Source organism: Archocentrus centrarchus, chromosome 11 (assembly GCF_007364275.1).
Source record: "Archocentrus centrarchus isolate MPI-CPG fArcCen1 chromosome 11, fArcCen1, whole genome shotgun sequence".
Classification (NCBI taxonomy): domain Eukaryota; kingdom Metazoa; phylum Chordata; class Actinopteri; order Cichliformes; family Cichlidae; genus Archocentrus; species Archocentrus centrarchus.
Genome location: NC_044356.1, coordinates 21891182 through 21909467, shown reverse-complemented (window position 1 = coordinate 21909467; position 18286 = coordinate 21891182). Strand labels below are relative to the sequence as shown.

The following is an 18286-nucleotide window of genomic DNA, read 5'->3' as shown; positions in this document are numbered from 1 at the left end:
AACTTTTTTTTTTTTAATGTAAATTTTTACCTGAAGGTGTGGTATGATCTACATGGAACCTCACCAACTGGGCTGGTCTCCTCTAAGAGATTCCTATATGAACACACTGCCTGAAAGCCTGAGTACTGAACACACAGAGCTGGTGGGATTACACACATGCATGTCTCCATGAGCTAGATTTTAACAAATATTCTCACTTTAAGGTCTTGAGGTTTATATATCTTGAATCTTGTTTGATCTTGTGTCCCATAGATCATGGACCTGTTTGATTGGTTAGTTCAGCCATGTCTAGACTTTATAGATAGAGAATGTCACTTTGTGGTGCAGACATCTCCCATCCACTTGGCACAAAGCCTAATGAAGCTGTTTTCCTGCCTGATGGGTTAGTAAGAATGACTTGTAATTGATAATTTGTTAATCAGTATGTATTCATATTTCTCAGTGCACGTGTGTGTGTGTGTGTTAATATTCCTGTCAATACCAGATGAAATTTCTGCATCAGAAACCACACAGAATATGTCCAGCCAGCAGAGAACCATGTGGCTGCAGGGTCTTTTCCTATTTGCTGTGGTATGGTCTCTTGGTGGTACCATAACTGGAGAAAGTTGCAAGAAGTTTGATGTCTTCTACCGCAAACTGATCATGGACATGGATGATGAGTACCCTCGCCCCAAAACCATCAAGCTCAAAAAGAACAACATCTTTCCTGAGAGAGGTCACAAAAATACAGCAACACTGTGTATATGGTTATATACCAATTAAACATCTTACTTTTTACCAGTAAAAGTATATGTTTACTATTTACTTTGCAGGCACTGTCTATGACTATTATTTCCATAAAGAAGGACAGGGACAATGGAATATCTGGACTGATTCAGTTTCAAGGGAAGAGAACATCATATCAGCTGGAGCCAACGTGAGTGTGTTTGTCACAGATTTTTGCTGTCAAAGATACAAAGATACATTTTCCCCTGAAATTATATTCCCCTACTAGGTGTCAGACCTCATCATTCCCACCATGGCGACAGCACGTCAGCTTTTTTTCCTGCGCACCTACCTGGCACATGAAATACCCATGATGTTTGTAGGACCCACTGGCACTGGCAAGTCTGTCATCAGCAAAAGTTTCTTGGTAAAGCTGCCCAAGGAGCAGTACATACCAAACTGCATCAACTTCTCAGCTCGTACCTCTGCAAATCAGACCCAAGACATTATTATGGCAAAGCTGGACAGAAGAAGAAAAGGCGTGTTTGGACCACCCGTGGGAAAGAAGTGTGTCGTCTTTGTTGGTACAGATGGTTGCACATACAAAAACAAAAAAAGTATTATTAAATAGATATGTAACATATAAAGATATTGGTAGCTTTTATGACCTGTTTTCTGCAGATGATCTGAACATGCCAGCTAAAGAAATCTATGGTGCCCAGCCACCAATTGAGCTGTTAAGACAGTGGATTGACCACCAGCACTGGTATGACAAGAAAGACACCTCCAGGTTGAACATAGTGGATGTGCTATTTATGTCTGCAATGGGACCTCCTGGTGGTGGGAAAAATAAAATCACAGGTGTGTTGAAAAAACATGATGTGCTGCATTCTCAAGAAAGTGGCAGCCATATGGTTTACTGTGATTAACAAAATGTTTGAAATGCTAGGTCGTTTCACTCGTCACTTGAATGTCATCTCAATTGATTCCTTTGATGATGAAACACTGACGAAAATATTCAGCTCCATTTGTGACTGGCACTTCAGCAAAGGCTTTGAGCCATCTTTCTACAGGTAAATTGTCCATTTATTTATTCTTTTTTGTATATTGTCAAGCAAAGGCTGCCATAAATAATCTAATCATCTTTCATCCTAGGCTAGGCAAGATCATGGTCCAAGCCACCATGGCTGTCTATAAAGACACCATGGTTAGCTTCCTTCCTACGCCCTCGAAGTCTCACTACATCTTCAACTTGCGAGACTTTGCCCGAGTTATACAAGGTGTACTCTTGGCTCCATACACAAGCATGAAGGTATAAGAGGAAATAATTGTGAAATTTTAAAAATAACTGTTCTGATTTGCTCTGATTGCTTATTCATGTGCATTCTTGCATGTATTTTGTCAGGATGAAGACAAACTGATCCGTCTGTGGATTCATGAGGTTTACCGCGTTTTCTATGACCGACTTATTGATGATGAAGACAAGGAAACATTTTTTAACATCGTCAAAGACAAAACTTCAAACTTCTTTAAGAAAAGTTTGGACAAGGTACATGCTATTTGATTAATGCATGGACACAATCGGGAAACATTTTTAGCAAAATTTAAACTATTTTTTGCCTCGTACATTGCATACAATAAAACTTCTGCTTTAAACAGTGCAGTTTTATCTAGATTTGAAGCTGTAGGTTCTATGTTCAATTCTAAAACTCTCCTATTTTTGTCCAGCTCCTGAACCATCTCAGCCTAGGTGGAAAGGTTGTTGATGAGAGCATCCGTAGCTTGTTCTTTGGTGACTATGCCAATTCTGATTCTGACACTAGGGACTATGATGAAATCACAGACTTTCATGCCTTGCAAGAAGTAATGGAGTTCTACCTGGATGAGTACAACAGCTGCAGCAAGACACCCATGCCTCTTGTGATGTTCAAGTTTGCTATTGAGCACATTTCTCGCATCTGCCGTGTACTTAAACAACACAACGGCCACCTTTTACTTGTTGGTATTGGAGGCTCAGGACGCCAAAGTGCCACAAAGCTGGGCACCTTTATCAATGATTATGTCCTGTTCCAGATTGAGCTGACCAAGAACTACAGCATGTCAGACTGGCGTGATGACCTGAAGCAGATGATGCTTAAAGCAGGCATTGAGGGAAAGAATCTTGTGTTTCTGTTCAGTGACAGCCAAATCAAAGATGAGGCCATGCTGGAGGACATTGACATGCTGCTTAACACGGGCGATGTGCCTAACATCTTTGCTGCTGATGAACGTGCTGATATAATAGAGAAAGCACAGGGTATCGCACGGGTTGAAGGCAGAAAGATCGATGTTACCCCACTCTCAATGTATAACTTCTTCATTGACCGTGTGAAAGCCAACCTTCATATTGTGCTAGGTAGGTATCTTAAAATGTCCTTTCTGACTGAGATTTGAATATGTGTTTCTAACTGGAAAATATTGTTTTCAACAGCCATGAGTCCCATCGGTGATGCATTCAGGAACCGTCTCAGGATGTTCCCTTCCCTTATTAACTGCTGCACTATTGACTGGTTTCATGCATGGCCAAATGATGCCCTGGAAATGGTGGCCCACAAGTTCCTTGGAGATGTGCAAATGGAGAGTGACATTAAACTGGAGTAAGAGAATAAAAATGAAGCAAAAAGTAGCATTTTTTTTTTCCATTGTGCTGTGTCTTTGGTGACATTTTTTTCCCCTTTGTCTAAGGGTGGTGGAGATGTGCAAGATGTTCCAGACAAACGTTAGGGATATGTCTCAAAGGTACTTCTCCAGATTAAGGAGACACAACTATGTAACACCCACCTCCTACCTTGAACTCATTCTTACCTTCAAGAATCTGCTCAATGTTAAGAGGAATGAAGTGAATACAGCAAGGAACCGCTATGTTATTGGTCTTCAGAAACTGGACTTTGCTGCATCTCAGGTGATCCACCCTATCTAGACCTTCAAATGTCAAGAAATCATAGTGAATCTTTTCAGCTTCCTTTATATTCATGTGTATTTACAGGTATCAGTGATGCAGCAGGAGCTGACAGCCTTGCAGCCAGAGCTCATCCAGACCTCAGCAGAGACAGATAAGATGATGATTAAGATAGAGGGAGAAACAGTGGTGGTAGATGCTAAGAAAGAACTTGTGTCTGCAGATGAGAAAGTGGCTAATGAGGCAGCAGCTACAGCCAAAGCCATTAAGGTATACAGGAGCGAAGGCACATTTTGCAAATGCAGAAATGCTAATATTTCATATAGAGTTTAGATTTTTTTTTTCTAAAATGTATCTGGCAGTTTTCATAAAATCATGTACATATACAGTACCAGTCAAAAATTTGGAATGGGTAAGTATTCTATAGCTGTTTAGATATTTAGACAGTGACTGTTCTTTGTGTGTAAGGATGAATGTGAGGGAGACTTGGCAGAAGCTATGCCCGCATTGGAGGCAGCCTTGTTAGCCCTGGACACATTGAAGCCTTCCGACATTACGGTGGTTAAGTCCATGCAGAATCCACCAGGTCCAGTCAAACTAGTGATGGAGTCCATTTGCGTCATGAAGGGCATCAAACCTGAGAGAAAACCTGATCCCAGTGGCTCAGGTAAGAATTTAGATGTATGCAAAGTTTTAGCGCAATACCCATTATTACTATTTAAACCATGTTTAAATATAAACTATGTAATAGGTAAGATGATTGAAGACTTCTGGGGCCCCTCTAAGAAGCTTCTTGGAGACCTGAAATTTTTGGAAAGTCTCAAAGCCTATGACAAAGATAATATTCCTGCTCCATACATCAAGAAGATCCGAGATAAGTTTATTGACCACCCAGACTTTCAGCCTCCTGTAATCAAAAATGTGTCTTCTGCTTGTGAGGGTCTGTGCAAATGGGTCAGGGCAATGGAGGTTTATGAGCGTGTAGCCAAGGTTGTAGCTCCAAAGAAGGAAAGACTAAAGCTAGCTGAGCGTGAGCTGGCTGTGCAGATGGAAAAGCTGTCTGTGAAAAGAGCTGAGCTGAAAAAAGTGGAGGACAGTCTGCAAAGCCTGAATGACAACTTGGCGGCCATGATTAAAAAGAAGAAAGAGCTGGAGGACAACATTAAATTGTGTTCTCAGAAACTGATCAGGGCAGAGAAACTGATTGGAGGACTTGGTGGGGAGAAGGATAGGTGGACAGAGGCTGCACAGCAGCTAAAGATGAGGTATGTGAAAACACAAACATTATCTGCTTATTTTCACTGTTAGTTAAGATGGAAGGTCATGTGTGCCTGAGGTTTAGCATTAATCAGGCTGATATTGTATTTGCCTTCTACAGATACACCAATCTGACAGGTGACATACTCCTCTCCTCTGGCATTGTGTCTTACCTTGGGGCTTTTACAGTAGATTATCGAGTAGAATGCCTGGAACAGTGGCGCATTGTGTCCAAAGAAAAGAAAATCCCCTGCTCTGAGGACTTCACCCTCAGTAACACTCTGGGTAACCAGGTGGCCATCAGGGCATGGCAGATTGCGGGACTGCCAGTGGACTCCTTCTCCACAAACAATGGCATTGTTGTATTTAACTCCCGTCGGTGGCCACTAATGATTGATCCCCAAGGTCAAGCCAACAAGTGGATCAAGAACATGGAGAAGGCTAATAAGCTAGCTGTCATTAAACTTTCAGATCCAAACTACGTGAGAATCTTAGAGAACTGCATCCAGTTTGGAAATCCAGTTCTTCTGGAAAATGTTGGAGAAGAACTTGATCCAGTGCTTGACCCTGTGTTGCTGAAGCAGACCTTCAAACAGCAGGGTGTAGAGTACATGAAAATAGGGGAGAATGTTGTGGAATATTCTAAAGACTTTTTGTTCTACATGACCACTGGACTGAGGAACCCTCATTATCTCCCTGAAGTGTCTGTGAAAGTCTGTCTGCTGAACTTTATGATCACTCCACAAGGCTTACAGGACCAGCTTTTAGGGCTTGTAGCAGCCAAAGAGAAACCTGAACTGGAGGAGAAAAAGAACCAACTCATTCTGGAGAGTGCTGCCAACAACAAGCAGCTGAAGGAAATTGAAGATAAAATCTTAGAAGTGCTTTCGTCTTCTGAAGGGAACATTCTGGAGGATGAGACTGCTATAAAGATCTTATCATCCTCCAAAATTCTTTCGGAAGAGATCTCCGAGAAGCAAAGAATCGCCAGTGTCACTGAGAAAGAGATTGATGACACTTGCATGGGTTACCGTCCTGTGGCTGAGCACTCATCCATCTTGTTTTTCTGTGTCACAGAACTGGCCAACATTGAACCTATGTACCAGTACTCCCTGACCTGGTTCATCAACCTCTATCTTTGTTCCATTGCTGATAGTGTAAAGAGTGATGATGTGGCTGAAAGAATCACAAACATTGTTGAGCACTTTACCCTCAGCATCTACAATAACGTCTGCCGCTCTCTTTTTGAGAAGGATAAGTTGCTCTTCTCCCTTCTCCTCACTGTAGGCATCTTGCAGGGTAAGAACAAGGTAGATGATCAAGTCTGGCGCTTTCTCCTAACTGGTGGCATTGCATTGGATAATCCTTATCCTAATCCTGCTCCAGAGTGGCTGTCTGAAAAATCTTGGTCTGAGATTGTCAGAGCCTCTAAGCTTCCAAACCTAAATAGGTTCTATGAACATGTCCAAGCTAACATCACCAAATGGAAAAGCCTTTATGATTCAGGAAGGCCCCATGAAGATCAGTTGCCTGACCAGTGGAGTAAGTTGGGTGGACTGGATCGACTGGTCGTGATCAGATGCTTCAGGCCAGATAAACTGGTTCCAGCAGTGCAGGATTTCATAGTGAATAACATGGGACAAGCTTACATTGAACCCCCTACTTTTGACTTGGAAGGGAGCTACAAAGACTCAAACTGCTGCTCACCTCTCATCTTTGTGTTGTCACCGGGATCTGATCCAACTGCAGGTAACTAACCAATCACATACTGTATGTTCTTTCTGTATTAATACCCTATATCGCCACAGCACTGAGTAAAATTAATCATATCTAGTACTTCAGAGGAGAAATTACTTTTTAATATAATTTTGAACAAATGGTGCCAGGGAACAACAAACCCCGCCTCTGATAAATGTTTTAGCTGATTTGAACAAACATGTCACTCTATAAACATTTTTCACTCGGATTGTCCATGCCCATAGTTTTCTTTTGACTTTCTGCCAAGATTCAAACTCATCCACAATTTTTAGTAGATGCATCTATGGTGTGAATTTAAACATCCTAGGAGACATTGTTCTTAAATTATCGCATTCCCAAGATTTTCAGAAAAACTTGACCTCAGACCTTGACCAAATTATGGCAAAAATTTAATCATGTGATCTAGGGTTCACTGGCCATCTTTTGTGTAAATTTGGTATGAATCGGATCGGTACTTTTGCTGTAATATTATCAACAAATAAACAAACAGACAGACAAACTTACAAAAATAATATCCTGTTCCCCAATCCGGGAATAGGGTAATAGTGAAATACTTTAATATAGTCTGGCTTTGCTTCTTTAGGTCTGCTGAAATTTGCTGATGACCTTGATATGGGGGGCAGTAAGACCAAAACCATCTCCCTTGGTCAAGGCCAGGGACCCATAGCAGCTCAAATGATTGAAAAAGCCATTGAGGAGGGCACCTGGATGGTACTGCAGAACTGTCATCTGGCCACCAGCTGGATGCCCACTTTAGAGCGGATCTGTGAGGAAACCATCACCCCAGAGAACACACACCACAGCTTTAGGTAGCAGATTCGGCATTCATTTTATTAAAATATGCATATTGCATCAATAACATAGTAAAAAGTATATATTTATGCTCTTATCCTCAGGTTATGGTTAACCAGTTACCCATCTGACAAATTCCCAGTCAGTATCCTGCAGAATGGGCTGAAAATGACCAATGAGCCTCCTAAAGGAATTAAAGCCAACCTGCTGCGCTCCTACCGGAGTCACCCCATCTCTGACCCTGAATTTTTTGAAGGCTCCAAGAAACAGGTCATTTGGCAGAAGCTCCTGTTTGGTCTCACCTTCTTCCATGCTCTGGTGCAGGAGAGGCGGACCTTTGGGCCACTGGGTAAGAAATGCAATAACCTGTGCTTCCTATTTGCTATTTAATTCCTGATCTAAAACCTCATTAAAACTGATTTGAAATGATGGATCATGCTGTAAAAATGCTGTCACTCCTGTTTCCTTCTTTATTCAGGTTGGAATATTCCCTATGAGTTTAATGAGTCAGACCTGGGAATTAGCCTTAGGCAGATCCAGATGTTCCTCAGTGAGTATGAAGAGGTTCCTCTGGAGGCCCTCACATATCTTACAGGTGAGAGTCAACATAGCTGTTTATTCAGGGCATCAATTAACACTAATGAAATGAGCAGCAAAGCTGTATTCTGACGTAACTTAAACCTTAGGGTAATTACATTTTTTCACAGATCCCCCCCCCCCCCCCTTCCCATATATAAAAATGTGTATAAAGTAACAGGACTCACACTTGGCAAAACCTTTCACTCAGCACACCCTTAGATTGGATTCCTTTTATTGCTGGTGTAATACTTCTTTATTTTCTCCCCTCAGGCGAGTGCAACTATGGTGGCAGGGTGACGGATGACAAAGACAGACGTCTGCTGTTGTCACTTCTGTCCATCTTCTACAGTTGGGAGGTCATAGAGCAGGAATGCTACAAGCTGTGTGAAGGAGATCTGTATTATGTTCCTCCTCATGGCCCCTATGAGGTAAGTCAGAGTCTGCACTATGAGATATCCATTGTTTTCAGTGACAGTATTAGATAATGGCCTAAGAAGATTATTATCTTCTTAGGCCATTATTGTTAAAGTACACAGAGTAGCATTTAATGAAAGAACACAACAGCAGCTGGTTTTTACTGCTAGCCCAGAGGTGTTATGTTTCATTTGCAGTTTTAAGGGAGAACCCAAGTGCAAGACACTACAAATGCAAATAAGCAGGTTGCATAACATAGCATTTATTTAATTAACAACAAGTGGTACAATCATAGAAATATTTAATCCAAAAACTAAAAGTAGGGTGGAGCAGACACTAACAAAGGGTGGGAAAGAAAAAAAATGGGGCACACACACACACACACACACACACACACACACACACACACACACACACACACACACACACACACAGTAAGAGACAAAGAAAGAAAGTTTGAAAACAAAAGCACAGAAATAAATATCACTGAGATGCACTTAGACACAGCAGAGGGAGACAAAGAACCACAGCTGACATTGGGAAAACGTCAAGCACAAGGATAACAATTAAATAAAAGAGGAGCCAAAACTCAAACTCTTAACAAAACATCACGACAGAAGGAATAATTTGTTTTTAATCACCGAGTATAATATTGGCTTGTAATTAAACCTAGATTATCTTGGGCCTGGAGGACCAGTCTGTCCATGATGATCCAATCTGATAAAGAGCTGAATTCAAAAACAATATATTTATGTATTCCAGACTTATGTTGACTACATTCGAAGCCTGCCAATTTCTGCTGATCCCTGTGTGTTCGGACTTCATAGCAATGCAGACATCACCAAGGATAATCAAGAGACCAATCAGCTGCTGGAAGGAGTATTGCTGACTCTTCCCAGGCAGTCGGGTGGGGGGGTTAAGTCTCCTGAGGTTTGTATATCCTGTTGTATGAAACAATTTATTTTACATTTTTGCCTTATAATAAAAGTCCAAGAAAAAAAAAGAGAAATAAAAGAAAACAGAGATAAACCTGCTGTCTTACTCTGGATCTTACATCAAGCTTTGTCCTCTTGTCTGTTTGTAATGTAGGACGTCGTAGACAAGCTTGCAGAGCACATCTTGTCTAAGCTGCCAGCAGACTTTGACATACAAATGGTGATGGATAAATACCCAGTCAAGTATGAAGAGTCTATGAATACCGTTTTGAGGCAGGAAGTCATCCGATTTAACAGGTAGTAGCAACGGGTGATGTCATGCGGTTAACTTGCAAAACAACATGAGTCATGTTCATTGATCTGTTTAAATCCTTTACAGTTCACCTTGTATCACTGTCCCCTCCTGTCAGACTCACAGATGTGGTGCGTGTCAGCCTGGTAAACATCCGAAAAGCTTTGAAGGGCCAGATTGTTATGTCTTCTGAACTTGAGAACATCTTTAACAGCATGCTGGTGGGCAAGGTGCCCGCTATGTGGGCGGCCAAGTCGTACCCATCTCTCAAGCCCATGGGGAGCTACGTGACTGATCTGTTAGCCAGGCTACAGTTTCTGCAAGTAAGATTTATGATTGCTGTGGGTCACATAGACCTTGACCACATTTGGAACATGACAGCCAAAATGAATGTAGCGCATACTAAGGAGTTCAGCAGCATAGTAAGTGCAGCTTGCTAAGTCTTCAGTTATTGTACAGATATTCAAAATAAATGATTAATGTATAAATAAATGTAAATTCACTAAGTATAAGCAAGTATAAGCAAAAGCACTGACATTATCTATTATTACTCATCTATTAAGTTTTATTTCATTTGTGCCTGTTTTTCATTGTCTGTCATGACAGAATTGGATAGATAAGGGCCCACCTACAGTCTTCTGGCTCTCCGGCTTCTACTTCACCCAGTCTTTTCTTACTGGAGTATCTCAGAATTTTGCCAGGAAGTATACCATCCCTATTGACTACATTGGTTTTGAATTTGAGGCATGCAATTATATTTCTAACCTTCCTCCATGTGTTTGGTCATTTCCATTCAGATTAATTTAAAGGCATACTTACACTCAGAGTTATGTTCCAGGTAACTAAGGAGGAGTCACACATGGATGAAAAGCCAGAAGACGGAGCTTATATCAGGGGTCTGTTCATGGAGGGGGCGCGCTGGGACAGGCAGAACATGGTCATTGGAGAGTCTCTCCCCAAGATTCTGTTTGACTCTTTGCCCATCATTAAGCTCAAACCAGGAGAAATGGAAACGTTTCAACATGAAAACATATATGTGTGTCCCCTTTACAAAACCAGCGCCCGTCGGGGGACCTTGTCCACCACTGGACACTCTACCAACTACGTAATCTCCATGGAGTTGCCATCTGACAAGCCACAAAAACACTGGATTAATCGTGGGGTGGCGTGCATCTGTCAGCTGAATGACTAAGAATTAGCATCCAGGATTTCTTCCTTAGAATTAGACTAAAATTGAAGCCTTTATAATACATGTATATGCCAAATAAACTTGTGTGTTTGCATGATTTTTCTGTTGAGGCCGGCAGTTTTAGCTTGTATTGCTTTGACTCCAAACATATTGTACAACTGAAACAAAAGAAGAAAAAAAATTGGGCATCATATTCATTGTATAATTTGTATTAGATGGTGCCATACAGTCTGACATCCTAACAGAAGCAACATTTAGCAGGATTTGGGGGGGTTGAAGTTCGGAACAACCTAAATTGGCTCTTATGTCCATTGTTAGAGCTGGCTGGTTATAGCAATGACTAAAAGTCACAGTGTCCCAGGACAATAGTCTCTTATGGTTTTAGGCTAAACACCATTCTTAATATAAACAATTTTCCTCTGTGGATGTATAGAATTAAAAAGAAAAACAAATGAGGCACTATTTATGAATAGAGATTAAGAGCTGTTATGGTGCAGATTGGTGCAATATGATGTACTTTAAAACTGTTTTTATTTTTCCAGAATGGGTGGTGGTTTAAGATTAACTTCTTTCTTGTAAAGCCAACATACTGTCACAAAAACTGAACGGTATCATTGCTATTTCCATGTGTTACCCCTATAACTGATGTTCAGATTATAAACACATTTGGCTTGAAGACAAGTTAAACATCATGTTAACATTTGTTTTAATCGACCAACTACACCATACCATCTGCCTGGGATGAATTTCAGTCATGAGTGTCAAAATAGGAGAGTGTACTCCATCAGGCTGAATGAGTGGAAGTACGCATTGAAGTCAAACACTAGATGGCAGCAAAGGAAATCCATTATTTGACAGGAGTCTCATTTTTTTGAACAAACTACCACTTAGACTCACAATACTGAAGGCCTGTGCATAATGCATCTTCATTTAGATACAGACTCTGCAAGTTATATAAACATGCATCCATATATGCATTCACTGGATAACTTTGAAAGGAAGCATTCATGTTCATATATTTCTAGCAAGCAGATTAAACTTTGTGCAAGCATGACAGCAGGTCATCCATCTCTACGCAGGCCCAGTATGATGCCAAATATCTGCTTCACCATCCATGATTGAGAACGGGCTGAAGTGACAACAATTTTCTCCCATGACAGCAGATTTATGGCCTAATTATGAAACGTTGAGATTCAATATTGAATTAACATTCTCAGCATATGGGATGCCACAAATCACCACTGAATGTTTTCATGAATGGCTCGGCTCATCTGAGCCTTTGCAAAAGGATTGTGTTCACAGTCAGATCCCAATGGTGTGATTTCACAAACTCCAGCCCAATAACTTTAGATCAGGTGGCTGATGGGTGATGCCCACTGGCTGTATTCATGTCAGCATTGCTTGATGTTCCCTGTGGTCAGCACTTGTGAGTTTAAACATAAATAATTTGAATTCAGCTGCTGCACCATTACCCACCATAGGGCTTAGGTCATAAAATATTGCAACCTTAAATCTAGATGTAATAAAAGGCAGCTGATGGAGGTTATTTGTCAAACGCTCCTAACTTAAGCAATGACGTGTGTCCAGTAGCTGTGGTCTGCAGTGTGTGTATTCTCAAAAAAGAAGAATCACAGTGTTGTTGGGAACTTGTGCTGAGGCAAAACACTAAGCATTCCAGCACTGTAAAAACCTTTATCTCCTCCCCACAGGCCTCCTTAAGCTAATGTGTAAATGTCTTCCGAAAAGAGCCCTCAGGAGAACAATGTGATCACTTCCCTTTAATAAAATGACCAAAGTGAACTGTCAAAGCACAGACATGTCGTCCAACACTTGATGAAAGTGTGACACCTTTATTTACTGACTGCAGAAATTCTGCTTCAGGTTTATAAGCAACGGCACTCGGGAGTACACAGACATTGCATTATGTTAATGCAGAGCTGATAAAATGCAAGACTCTCCTGCCTCTTCAGATAAGCTGCTTTTTAATAATATGATAGCGTGTTTTATTTTGGGGCAATTACCCTGAAAATGGAGGGAACTGTCATTGCACAAATCGCACAACAGTTTGATTTTGTAATGCACCAGTGGCTGTTGCACTGACCTTGATTTGTGCAAGAATGGCAATGAGTCAACAATTAAAAGAGTTAGGTGGGTTTGGTTTTTTTTAGGTACTTTAGAGCATGTTTGTCCTGCAGAGGCACATAAACAGTGCAGCAAAGGACAGGGTGACTTTATATGATCTGGTTCTGCATGTCCTTTCATTCTGAGAAAAAAAAAAAAACATGGATTTATTTTATTTGCCTTTTCCCACTCAGGAAATCATCTTGGCAAATATCCCTGTAGGTAATGCATCACAGTAATTTGCCCCTGTGTTCTCCAGCAGCATCCACAACCTTTCTCATGAATTTTAAAAGGGCAATACTTTGTCCTATGAATTTAGTTAGGTCCATAGGTTTTAGGACAATGGCATATTTCTTTATGAAATTATTCCTCTTTGCACCACCGCAGTGGATTTTAAATTAAGCAATCCAAATGTGATTGAAGTGCAGACTTTCTGTTATAACTCAAGGGCTTTAACAAAAGTATTGCATTACAGTTTAGGAATTACAGCCATTTTTATACACAGTCCCCATTTTCAGATGCTCAAAGGCAAAGGTACGGTCCCTCATTACTTTGTGACAAAAGGATCTAGAGTTGATTCCAGGTGTTGAGCTTGCATTTGGCAGCTGCAGCTGGAACTTCATTTGAGGTCCATAGAGATGTTGAAGTAAGTGAGGGAGGCTGTTATTAGATTAAAAAACAAAAATAAAGCTATCAGAGAGAGAGTGAAAAGAGGTCAAATCTTCAACCTGGTACATTCTTCAAAAAATAATGAATACACTGGCCAACTCAGCAACTCCAAAAGGCCTCAAAGACCACAGAAGACAATTAAAGTGGATGGTGACAGAATGATTTCTGTCACCATCTAACCAAGTCATCTTGATTGATTCAGAATCTGCTGTGGTGGTGTACAGAAGGGGGGGTCTCTATTGACAAAAACTTAATGTATCCTGACATGCAACAGGATGAAACAACCTGAGGCTGTTACAGTATTTTGACAGTTTAAACCCATTCCCGCTAATGTATTATCAACCACATGCACAACTATAAAGAGCTACAGAAAACAATAGCAACTGTAACAGGTCGTCCAAATGGCCAAATTGAGTTTTCACAACCTCACAACATAAAGGTTCCTCATATTAATCCGCATAAACAGGATTAATTATTAGCTGATTATTTAACTATTAACCCCTGATTATTTAAAGCTGCTATTGCTTTTTTTTTTTTTTTTTTAAAGAATGAATGATGAGCTTTTATCTGCGCCGCTTTGTTAGAGGGCTGGAAAGCAAAAGCGCCCGCCCACCTAACAGATCACCGACATGTGATGACTTTATTAGGGCGCTCGGAAATCTAACCAAGTCTGGACATGAAATATTAACAAATTGTAATGATTTACATAATTGTGTGGCATAGTGTGATCATTTAAGATTTAGCACTGAGTGTAAGAGGAGGCGGAGCGGTCCGGCCCAGCTGCATCTACATTTCCTGAACGCAAGCGCACATCCAGCTGTCGGTGAGATGTGAGCACAGTTGTCGGTGAAGGTCTCGAAGGTGTGTCTGTCACTGCTGTCCCTCTTGTCGCCTCCCCCTCAGCGTGTGTGTGTGAGAAAAAGAAAGCGACCGAGAGAGAAGTTTCCATTGCTTTTGGCGCACGGTCGCCGATCGTTCACGTGACACGATGGCACGGCTGTGTCAGTGTGTATCGTTGGTACGTTCGGGAGCTCGGCTGCTTTCATGAGAGCTAAGAACATTGAAGAATAAAAGTGACACCATGGCTGAATTTGGAGATAACAAGAGCGCCGTCGGTCCACCGGTTGCTGGATGTAAAGCGGCGTCAGGGGGAGACGGAACGAGCTTGGAGACGCACCGAGGAGACCCTGTGTCGAACGGGAACTGCAGCGTGCCAAACACCGGCAAGAAGGTCCAAAACGAGTCCAGCTGCGAGTCTCCGAAGTGGGAGAACACGGGTCCAGATTCAGCTGCTAAACAAATCCCTCGACGCAGCAGTCTGATCAAGGTAGGCCACTAATTCCACCAGCAGAAAACGGCTCGTCTTCCTTATTAGGGGAAGACTGGAAAATGCAAACTGTTGCAACTCCAGAAAACATTGCAAGCACGCCGCGTATGGCATAGAGTAGGATGTCACTCACTTGTCAGCCGTGCCACTTGAATTACAGAATACGACTAACACTGCAGAAATGTTAAGCTGGGACTATCTTAAAAACAAAACAAACAAACTAAAAATGCTATTGAATAAAGTCAGTACAAAACCACCACTGAGCTGTGCGCAGATGTGGCAGCTTATCACATTACAAGCTCTCGCCAACATTACTTGATAGAATCAATTTTAAATCTCAAAATGAACTGTTACAGTATTGTAACTGTTACAAAAAAAAAAAAACCTGTTACATCGTGACACATTCTGTCAACTTCCTGTCCATCTGTGCCAAATAATCAGGCTCCTCATCTCACCTCATGTGTCAGTGCTGTTGAGTGAAGGCATGTTGCGCATTGAGATGCACATCAGGCCAGTTCCTGTCACGCTGGAGATGACTGTGTGTGTGTGTGTGTGTGTGTCATGCATTTAGAGGGCAAGTGTTGTCCTATGCTCTCATGACTTCAAACCCAAATGTACTCGGGGTTTCAGATTTGTTTTTGTTTTGATTTTTTTTTTTTTTTTAAGCCTCTGTGCCATAAATATGTCGACAAAGCTTATTCTTAGTCATACATCAAGCAGTGTCCCTTAAAGGCATCCTGTCATTTAAAGAGAGGCGTAGGAACTAATAAGTGAAACCACCTGCTGCAGCTTTTGATTAAAATGGGAAATTACATTCACTCCACCGTCTTTGGCTCACAGTTGAATGCCCCCTGTTCAATTTACTGCTCTGCCCACACTTAAACGAGCAAACGTTTATTGAATGAAGTCCTTCACACTTAATCATAATCCATGTCGGTTTTTTCTTCTTCTGATTGAAAGAGCATTTCAAATATTGCCATATCAATAACATTTAATCAATAACTCGTCCCCTGAGTTTGTTCTTTTATGGTTTAGGCATCTAGGCCTGTGGGAGGTCTCATATTGATCTCCAGTTGCTGCTTGTCTCCAGAGCTGCTACCTGTAAAGACTTGATTATTTGCGCATGCCATCATTTGATTGTCATTGGCTATAACTTAGCAAGACAGGAAGTGTGCCTGTTGGCCAATTTCCTCTCACAGTTCATGTTGCAATATTGCTATTAAGTCATGAGCAGTTGGTTATGACAAATCACTTTCACTGCAACACACATACTCAGACAAATGTTTCTCACTTCCTCGCCCACACGCAGGCCGGCTCCCGTCTTTCTTCTGATACCTCGGACAGTGCGGCCAGCTTGACACGAAGCATTTTAAAAACCCTGTTTGCTTCATTCTGGGTCACAAATGTTGTTCAAATACCTCCTGGCGAGGGCTGCACCTGATACACAATTCCACGTTTGATGTGTGATGTTTAATGGCTCCAGGACATCGCTCTCACTCATTGCTACAATGAGTGGTGATGCAGGGCAGTGTGGGAAAGTGTCCCGTACCCATCACATGCCTCAGTTTTGTATTAAAGCAAAATGAGCATGCCTCGGTGCTGGTGCATTCGCCATAAACGTGCTTGTGTTTATAGGATTTAGAAGGATGGAGCTCAGCATAATAAGCAAGGGGGTCATGAATCCGTCTATCAGCACAACAGAACAGTTTTTCTGTTTGCTTGACTATGGCTAAACACAGGATTGCACACAATAGGAGTCTGGGTGGTATGTAGGTAGATAAACAGGAAACATGACATTCCAGAGTGGTTTTAATAGGTGTCAGGGATTCAAGCCCTGCATCTGTATGGTCATGGTAGCTTCAGCTGAAGCGTTAAGAGGACTCTGTAACTGTAATTCCTCAGTATGGGCTTTACTCTGTTGGCTTCTCTTTTGCTCTTTTTTTTTGTTTCTTGCATGATCAGGAGTTCATCTTAAGATAACTATCAGGTAGACTCCTAGATTCAAAGACACAGACTTGCACAGACTTGTCTTCTAGTAAAATACAGCTTAGCGCAGCAGATATCTGCTTTCCAGTTCACTCATTATTCGTGTCAACAAAACATTATAAGACACCCAGAAAGTGTTACTGCATGTATACGTGTGGAAGGCACAGGGTACATGTGTGCATAATATTGCAATCCTGTACAAACATATGCCTCCAAAGTTTCTGCTTTTTAAATTTTTTTTTTTACAAACCGCTTTTAGTCTGCTTTTATAAATTATTCAGTGTGTTGTAATACTTACACTTATCTGAGTAAGTAAAGCAGTCATTTGACATTTTGGCTTATTCTTCCTTTCTTGCCAAGCATTATATTAGAAGACAGAGAGCACTTGCACATCTGTCTATTTAATACAATGCCTGAGCCTGAATACAGTTGGCTCGGCCTTGCATAAACAATGACAGCAATGGCTCCCCCGGTTCTCTTAACAGGCTGATGGGTGGCTGGTACCACTTTTGTAGCCTAAATCAAGACAACTAATTAGCTGAACCTACCTGATGTATTGTGTAGTCTCCTCTTGTGCTGCCAAAACATTGATGACCTCTAGGTGCATGGAGACGGGACCAGTAGGGGTGACCTGGCACCAAGAGTTGGCAGCAGATACTTTGGCTTCTGCACTTTGTCGATAGAGTTTGTTTCTACGTGTGGATACTCGGTTGAAAAGAGAGTCTGGGGAGATTGGTGCCTGGTTTTAGTGCCTCGAGTTCTTTGCTGTGGTGGGGTGCACTGTCCTTTTCCTTGGGAATTCACAAGGCTCTCTTTTGAAGACTATCACACTGATAGATAAGTTCTCATCTATATCTGATTACTCTATCAATTGGAGTAAATCAACAGTTTTGCCTCTGAATTGTAATTTCCAGAGAACCTCTAGGACCCCACTAAAGTCAGGAAATATTAGATATTTAGGCATAAATTTTTCCGCCAGGCTCTCAGACTTGGTACGATTAAATCATATCCCCTTATTAAAAACAATAGAGGATGATCTCACACGTTGGAACAGTTTACCTATATCACTTATGGGGAGAGTTGCTGCCATTAAAATGATGGTTTTACCAAAAATTAATTATCTATTTTCATTGATCCCTAATAAACCTTCTATTCCTTGGTTCAAGTCACTAGATTCAAACATCTCAAAATTTTTATGGAAAAACAAACCGTCAAGAATAAGCTTAAAAACTTTACAAAAGCCAAAACACAGTGGAGGTCTAGAATTACCAAACTTTTATTACTATTTCTTAAGCAGTAGATTGCAGTATATTTCAAAGTGGAT

The 18286-nt window shown here is 41.2% G+C and overlaps 1 protein-coding gene and 1 pseudogene across 2 annotated transcripts in view; both read left to right on the top strand.

Annotated features, from left to right (window-relative positions):
• dnah3 (dynein axonemal heavy chain 3) overlaps window positions 1-11491 on the top strand; it is a 28796-nt gene extending 17305 nt beyond the window's left edge. The window contains exons 39-63 of one of the 2 annotated variants that reach the window (XM_030740813.1): window positions 37-142; window positions 253-382; window positions 485-715; window positions 813-916; window positions 995-1289; window positions 1387-1566; window positions 1655-1778; window positions 1861-2017; window positions 2111-2254; window positions 2434-3100; window positions 3176-3341; window positions 3430-3646; window positions 3731-3913; window positions 4112-4310; window positions 4395-4908; window positions 5022-6649; window positions 7242-7467; window positions 7555-7799; window positions 7929-8045; window positions 8300-8457; window positions 9206-9373; window positions 9533-9675; window positions 9789-10092; window positions 10277-10414; window positions 10509-11491. In XM_030740813.1, the coding sequence (XP_030596673.1) occupies window positions 37-142; window positions 253-382; window positions 485-715; window positions 813-916; window positions 995-1289; window positions 1387-1566; window positions 1655-1778; window positions 1861-2017; window positions 2111-2254; window positions 2434-3100; window positions 3176-3341; window positions 3430-3646; window positions 3731-3913; window positions 4112-4310; window positions 4395-4908; window positions 5022-6649; window positions 7242-7467; window positions 7555-7799; window positions 7929-8045; window positions 8300-8457; window positions 9206-9373; window positions 9533-9675; window positions 9789-10092; window positions 10277-10414; window positions 10509-10862 (6898 nt within the window). In that variant the 3' untranslated portion in view covers window positions 10863-11491. The remainder of the gene's footprint in view (window positions 1-36; window positions 143-252; window positions 383-484; window positions 716-812; window positions 917-994; window positions 1290-1386; window positions 1567-1654; window positions 1779-1860; window positions 2018-2110; window positions 2255-2433; window positions 3101-3175; window positions 3342-3429; window positions 3647-3730; window positions 3914-4111; window positions 4311-4394; window positions 4909-5021; window positions 6650-7241; window positions 7468-7554; window positions 7800-7928; window positions 8046-8299; window positions 8458-9205; window positions 9374-9532; window positions 9676-9788; window positions 10093-10276; window positions 10415-10508) is intronic. The other variant, XM_030740814.1, reaches the window with a different exon arrangement.
• A 2983-nt stretch (window positions 11492-14474) lies between these two features.
• The window catches only part of LOC115788279 (inactive phospholipase C-like protein 2), a 28331-nt pseudogene continuing 24519 nt past the window's right edge, over window positions 14475-18286 (top strand).